The sequence below is a fragment of the Atta colombica genome, unplaced genomic scaffold (assembly GCF_001594045.1).
Source record: "Atta colombica isolate Treedump-2 unplaced genomic scaffold, Acol1.0 scaffold13, whole genome shotgun sequence".
NCBI lineage: Eukaryota > Metazoa > Arthropoda > Insecta > Hymenoptera > Formicidae > Atta > Atta colombica.
Genome location: NW_017259217.1, coordinates 118,718 through 126,276, shown reverse-complemented (window position 1 = coordinate 126,276; position 7,559 = coordinate 118,718). Strand labels below are relative to the sequence as shown.

Here is a 7,559-nt window from a genome sequence, read left to right as displayed (position 1 = left end):
ATATATTTTTTTTGTTTTTTAAATTAATTTCCTAATGATTTTAATAATGATTTGATATATAATAAATATTTGTTTGATTTCTGGCTGTTTAGTTGAGTTAACGATGACGAATATGTCAAATGTTTATATCGAGAAATTGCTGAAGTTTATAGCATCCGAATTTGAATCAACGAGGCATATACATTTCTATCTTTTATGGGTAGAAATAATCTTGACAAAATACGGGTCTCGGATTAATACTGCGCTTCAGATGCCAGTACTATTAATGCTGCAAAAGAATATGCAAAAGAAATACGATGATCTTAGTAAAATGTAAGTGTTATTACATTTTCTTCACTGTATATATATATATATATATATGTTATAAACATGGAAATAATTCGAAACACATTTTTTTACAGATGTGATTTTAATCAATATACGATAAGCTATGTACTGAGAATAGGAGATTTAAAATCTAAGAAAAATGTATCGAAGCTTTCTACAATTAAGATAGATGATGAATCTGATTTTTCCATAGAAGAAATAGATATAGATTAAGCTTTATTTAAATCTTTGTAAGACAACGATTTTTTAATAATAATAATAATAATAATAATTTTAATACAGGCTGTGTTCCAAAATTTATTGCTAGTACTAAAAACTAGTGTACGTAAACTACAGATTTTCAATAATTAGGAGTCAATTTTTAAACATAACCATAGTGTAAATACAAAAGTATTTTATAAAAATAAACGAAATGTAAAAAAAATTTATTTTTCTATCATATAAATAAAGATACATTTCAAACTTCTAGTCGACATAACGACAACTCATTCACAAATTTTAAATACGAAAAGTGCTGATTATATATGGAATGCTAATACTGAGCATCACAAAATTCATATTATTGTATTGTGCTTTTCAGCAATACTATTGGCCAATATAGAACGATGAAAAATAAGAAGAGTATAGGAAACATAATTCTGCTATAGAAATCTATTTTTTGAGAACGTGTTTCACTCGTTTGCACTATCTGACATTCGGGATCTAGCCATAGAGTTGGCAGTAGATGATCATTGGTATGCTTCTTCGGTTTGGTTGCATAAACGAATTCTTCATCCCAAATGCTCTGTCTCTTCACCATCGCCATTAATCGCTGAAAATGAATAATCGTATTTAATAGATAAAATACAATTTAACAGTCTTTTAAAATTATCAATAAGATTGTTATGAGCAATATTTAGACATGAACCGAAAACGAGCGAGAATCCGTGAAACTTTGCGAATCATTTTTAATATGTCGCAAGTCGAGCACTTTGACTACGACAAATTCTCCTAAGGCTGCGAACACGAACATCATACAGCCAGCCATCCACAAGTCTAAAGCCTGCATAAGCAAACGTGTATATTTTTATATTAGGAAAAATAAATTATGTCAATATGAGGCAATATTCTATTATACATAGTATTACAACAAGTATATAAAGAGATGTACAGAAAGTATGGAATACTTACATTTGCAAACTTACCTTGATATATGCCACCGGCGGAATATCGCTTTTAAGACCGGTGAACATCGTTACCAATGTAAGCATACTCGTCACCAGAAGAGCCACTCGACCAGGAATTGCATCCAAGTCCAACCAGAAACTGAACCAGGAAAGCATCACGACCAGAGTTGACGGTGCGAACGTTTGTATCAAGTGATGGCCGATCTGCCTCTCGAAGCGAAGGAAGACTACCAACCGGGAGAAATTTCCTGCGAGGTAATTATCAAATTATTAATTAGGATTTTTTTATTCCATGTGATCTTTCATTCTATAATTAGAGTTTGTTATATATGTTTTTTTGGATTTTATGGATATATTTGATTTAATATAACGCATATATGTAATCATTGTTTCAATGATTATAAACATCGGACAAAGGGATTTAAATAAACTCTTGATTAAATTTCAGATTAAATGTGTATAAATATATTAAATTTTAATATACCATTTTTTTCGAGCATATAATCTATAGTTTCTTCGGATATTGCGGGCTTTCCAATATCATATTGCAAAAGTTTCAATTCAGGATTTATCGTAACACCACTCGTGCCCCACTTTAAACGCAATTTTTTTCTATTATAGGAAACTGTAACAAATAATTCGGATTTGTGTGTGTAACAAGTGAATAAATTTATCAAAATTCAAGAATATATAATTCTTTTCTCTTTTCTGCTGTCATATTGTATGTTTTAAAAATAATTTTATAAAAGTATATATGTTTATACATTATAAATTGTTTTTGGAACTCGCATTTGCATTTTAAGTTTTAAGACCTTTACACATGCAAAACTTAAGACATAAGACTTAAGCAGTAAGGAAATTAACATGTTGGATTTGCTATTTATGTTATATCGTAAGGTCATAAGATTTCTATTATAATTGATCGATTTTTACTGTTTACATCTTGAATTTTTTATGTGCTATGACCTTTGAGCTTTACTTACAGCTTTCTATGTAAATTGGGCAGATTTGAATATCCATTGGGTACGATTGAAATTCCATTTGACAGGCAACAATAGCATTAATTCGGGCAGAATATTTAATAGTTTTATTCCGGTATAACGTGACCAACGAGAATTTGTGATTTAAAGTCGCAATCTCTGAAAAATTATTAATAACAGAACAATATTCACAATCAGATCTTATATTTAAAACCGTCTTAAGTACAGTAACCATCTTAAGAAATCACGAACCAAGGGAGACCATATATTAGTGTCTTATTAAGACATTACTGAAATACAGTCTTGAAATAAGAACGAACTATGAATTCCGCTCAATTTAACACGAAGACAAATATGGAAACTTACCGGAAACTTTTGAATTTAAAAAATATGGATCCGGTTGCCAAAGATTATCGAAAAATTCCTGGGTAAGTATTACATAATCATCATCTTCCTCGAAAATATCTTCAGACATATTCAGTCGAGATTCTATCCAACTTTGACTGACGAACATGTCTATACTAATAAAGACAATTGTAATTTTATAATCTTTTACATCCAGATTTTGAACATCTATTTTGTCTTTTTATAACTTAAATTAAATATATTCCATTACTTAATTTAAATTAAAATGTTACTTTTTACATATTCTCTTATTTTTCAAAAGTGATACAATTCAAAAGATTAAGTTTTTAAATGTAATAAAACACATGTTATATATAAGAGTTAAATTATTATAAATATAGGGAATTATACATTATATTTAATTCATTCTTGATTATAACTCAAAAGAAGTTTATCATCATATCTTTAATTTACCGAAAGTCCATGTCTTCAACGTTGATAGAATTAATATCAACCACTAAAATGTTGAAGTTTACCACTACAGGTGCACCCGACGGCGGTCTAATTTCTGCAAAGAGTTTTATTATATATAGCTCATTATTCGTACAAGAAACGTAAATGTAAGCATCTTGTCCTGGTAAGCCGCACGTTACCTTTAACATAATGTTCTGGCAAAATTAGTCTCGACGTCATAGAGCAATTGTTGACATCGCTGAGCAAGCTGCGGAAAAAATTCTTTCATCATCATTAAAGTTTTTTTCTGTTTTATCCATTCATTATTAATGCAGTTTGTTTAACGCTTGTTGTTTTATTTGTATTGTATTATATCTTTGGTTACTGACTCATCGGAAATTCTCATTATATTAAACGAGGGAGAATACTAATCCTATAAGATTTAACATTCATCTAAACTACTATTTATTTTTTCGGTTAGATAACTTATTTGATCGCGCGAGAGAAAAGTTGTTAGCAAGTTGATATCGTGTCTCTCTACGGAGAAGACATATTTACAAAGCTTGTTTCTTCTTTTTACGAGAAATATGCAAAAAAATTGCTCTTAAGCGCACATCATTAAATTAAAAAGTAAGAACAAACAAATGTTAACATTAACATAAATATATGTACATCAGCATTAATCATAACGATTTTTCATAGACTACATTAACTTGAAATTTTTCTATCTAGCAGAGTCTAGGAAACAACGGCTCGCTTCAGCCTGCAACTTTTTACTTGTTTCTTTCTAGAAATATATATGTTAAGAAACCCAGAAACAATACAAAGTTTAGATTTTAGAATCGAAGCGAATAAAACGTCTTATAAACATCTTTTAGACGTAGGTTCTCGCAAAAATGTCTTTAAAATGTCTCTATATGTATCCCAATTTTGAACTCGTCTAAGAAAGAATCGGATCGAGACTATTGCCTTCCACAACTCGGATAAAAAATTGCTGCATGCAATTTTTCTTCGCCTATCTTCGCCTATAAAGCGATAAAAGACTCCGCGACAAAACAAAACGCTGTGCGTAATGAGGCGAAAATGGCTTTTAAAGGAGCATGAAGCTCGGTTACCTCGAGGAACATATTTCCGAGAGAGAATTCCACCATAGATGAAGTAAAACTATTGGAAGTGCACGCTTCATCTCAGCCGAACCGTATCGTCAACTGATAACGACATCTTCGGCATCCCTTGCACTGTCCAGGGCGGCACAGCAATTAATCAATTATCAATCATTTAATGTCGCAATATAATCCAATTATAGGTATCGTCATCCGCTTTTGTGCTTGTTGCAATTATCCGTCGTGAATTGCGTAATGATTTATTGTTCTGCGTAGATGCACTATTTGCATCACGCGATTGAAGTTATACATATATTCGCGCGTGAGGAATTTTTCGTGTAATATACTAACATTTTTTAACATCGGTTTGCTAATGAGATGTATCAACAACCTACATTTTTTAATGTTTGCAACTATAAATTGAAATGTGCCGTTCTTCCGTTCACGCATTTCTTGCGCATTTCTTGCACATTGTATCCCGAAGAATTTAATTAACATTCAGGTCTGCTCACGTTGCTTAAAATCCTCAAAAATTTTTACATTTAAAATATAAAAATGAGATAAATTATATATTCAGTATAAATCATATATTGAAGAAAGAAAAAAAGCAAAGACGCTGACTGCAAAAATTGCAAGCAACGCGAATAAATGTGTATTGTTGCGTTGCGCATATTGTACAAAACGTTGATTTTGCAACGATTCGTGTATTTGCACACGAAATAGTTCTGCGGAGAAGAGATTCGAGAGACGAGGTGTGTGTACATTCACGCGTGTACATATCTTATCATTTGGACAAACGCGCGCGAGAAGACAGAGCCATTGCTGTGAGGAGAAAATCTAAAAGGAGACAGGAGGGAAAGAGAAAGGTGAGAGTGAGAGTGGGTCAGGTATAGGTGTCTGATTCGGACTATGGATATAGCAGGTACCGATGCAGGCTTTGCAAATGAACGAGGAGGAAACGCGAGATTGTGGTTCGCCATGGCAACATGCGCGTGTTCTTCCCTTTCTTCTTAGCAACGGTACCATCCATTTAGACGTCACACGGGTCTAAAACCCGACCTCGATCGTCGGCCTCGTTGAAACCTCCTGTTCCTCCTTTACTCATCTCTCTTCTTCAAGGGCATAGTGATAGGATGGCGGAGAGAGACGATATTTGCAGATTCACCAAAGAGTCGAAGAGATGAGAGGCTGCGTGATTTATCTTCGATTGTGTATTATTTGTACAAAAGCGCAAGGATAAAAATATATAAATAAATAAAAAAGAAAATCTTTCTTCTTAGATCATCTATTATCTTCTTTGAGATTATTTTATAAAAACGAAAATATCGCTGTATTTTTATAATTAGAGAGAATATATCGTTTCTCCATATATTCAGTAAAACACTTTGAGAGAGGCCCAATATTTCGTTTCATGCGAAAAGAGAAGATAAGGAATCATCTCAGAAAATCAATGCAAATACTTTTTTTACACAGTACAGTTTACTTTGTTTTTACATACGAATCTTGCACTTTGGATCGGAATTACAGTAATTCCAAAATGCAAAACTCGTCTGTAAAAATAAAGTAAACTGTATTGTGGAAAAAAAAGTATTTGCATTCATTTTCTGAGATGATGCCTTATCTTCTCTTTTCGCATGAAATGCAAATATGCAGGCATTTCTCAAAGTGTTTTTTTATTGTGTTATTTTATTAAGTGTTATTTTATTATAATATATAAAAGCATACTAGGCTAATATTTTTTTGCTTTTTTTTTGTATTTCTTTCTTGTCAGTTGTATTTCTTCTTTTGGTGCAAATCGAGTGTATCTTTGAACGTAAATATAAATTCTGAAATCTTCTATTTTCAGATAATTGTTTAAACAATTATCGCGCTCGATTTAAAAAATCAGTTATCTAAAATTACAATTTCATATATCTGTTTATGCGTTAAAAGAGAAGCTATTAAACTTTGAAAGAATATTTAGATACGAAATATAGAAGACGATTAGTATATCGAGAGAGATAAAGTAAATCGAGAGAATTTTTATCTCTTTCTAAGGGCAGAACTAAAACTAAAAAGAAATAGAAAATTGAATAAATTCCAGTTAACTTTAATAGTATGACTTTTAATATCGATGTTAACATATAAGAGAAAAGAATTTTGCCAAGGATATAATCCGTACTTTGTCTTGAACTTCTACCGTTGGAAGAATCTACATTGCGTGGATGGACCGGTAAACAGTAAAGTGGACACTAGGTGAGTCAAAAAAGATAAAGCACATAGAAAGTCATACATTTTCTGTTGTCCTCGTTATTCTTTTCGACAAATATATTTTGACATTGCGACTTAACTTGATGTATTAAAATATGGGCGAAGAAGTAAAAAAAATAAGATTTATTTCTACAGGACCTCGTATAGATGAAAGATAAGAAAGATAAGAATCAGTGGCTGCGTTCAGCAGAGAAAACTAATCTAACTAATAGTTAGCGTTTAGTAATTCTTTAATATGATTGGTTCTTGCCTTTCTTCACTGGATTTAAGTGTAGGAACCAATTATATTGAAGAATCACTAAGCGCTGATTAATTTTCTCTACTGAACGCAGAAGCCTGGCTTCTGATTATAATCTAGCCGGCTGTGATTAATTAAGTTCATCTCCCAATACATGGTTTCCCTTGTAGCATAATTTATTGGTGCAATCCAACGTCCATTGATCCAACGTCAATGTTTAACCAATGTCTCACCAATGAATTATGCTACTCGCGGATTGTAAACCTTGAGACAATTTCTCATCTTTCGCAATCAGTGCAAAGTGACGGCTGTCTCGTTCGAGGGAATTCCGTATACTCAGAGGTACAAGCTCTCTCCTGTTATAGGGTTGTATTGATTTCTATGATGGCGGCAGGCCAGCGCCTGCACCCTCCGCGATCGGAGGAATGGCCAGAGAGCGTTGCTCCATAGTTTTTCCATCCTCGAGTACAACGTGCGTGAAAACGCGACAACAGAGACAAGGTGGTGAGACACGTGAAAGCTAATTATTATCGCTTGACAGAAGACGATAGATCGTGTCGCGTGCCGGCGGCCACATTACTTTCGATTCCGCCTCTGTAGATTGTCCAGGAATCACCAGGCGACACCGAGGATCTGTGTTGAGTGCTGGGTGATGGTGTCTGTATTCGCATATGGATCGTCGTCATGGACAACGAGT

At 32.8% G+C, this 7,559-nt stretch overlaps 2 protein-coding genes across 2 annotated transcripts in view; one reads left to right on the top strand and one right to left on the bottom strand.

Moving 5' to 3' along the window:
* LOC108684266 (periodic tryptophan protein 2 homolog) overlaps positions 1 to 607 on the top strand; it is a 4,715-nt gene extending 4,108 nt beyond the window's left edge. Inside the window, exons 13-14 of the mRNA XM_018188498.1 lie at positions 93 to 312; positions 402 to 607. Coding sequence (XP_018043987.1) covers positions 93 to 312; positions 402 to 540 — 359 coding nt within the window. The 3' untranslated portion in view covers positions 541 to 607. The remainder of the gene's footprint in view (positions 1 to 92; positions 313 to 401) is intronic.
* A 279-nt stretch (positions 608 to 886) lies between these two features.
* Positions 887 to 3,511, bottom strand: LOC108684244 (glycine receptor subunit alphaZ1). The gene is made up of 8 exons (XM_018188467.1): positions 3,472 to 3,511; positions 3,293 to 3,386; positions 2,840 to 2,994; positions 2,477 to 2,632; positions 1,978 to 2,118; positions 1,512 to 1,741; positions 1,235 to 1,369; positions 887 to 1,138 (listed from the first exon to the last, which is right to left on the bottom strand). The coding sequence occupies exons 1-8, from the start codon at positions 3,509 to 3,511 to the stop codon at positions 887 to 889; spliced, it is 1,203 nt and encodes a 400-aa protein (XP_018043956.1).
* Positions 3,512 to 7,559: the final 4,048 nt, after the last annotated feature.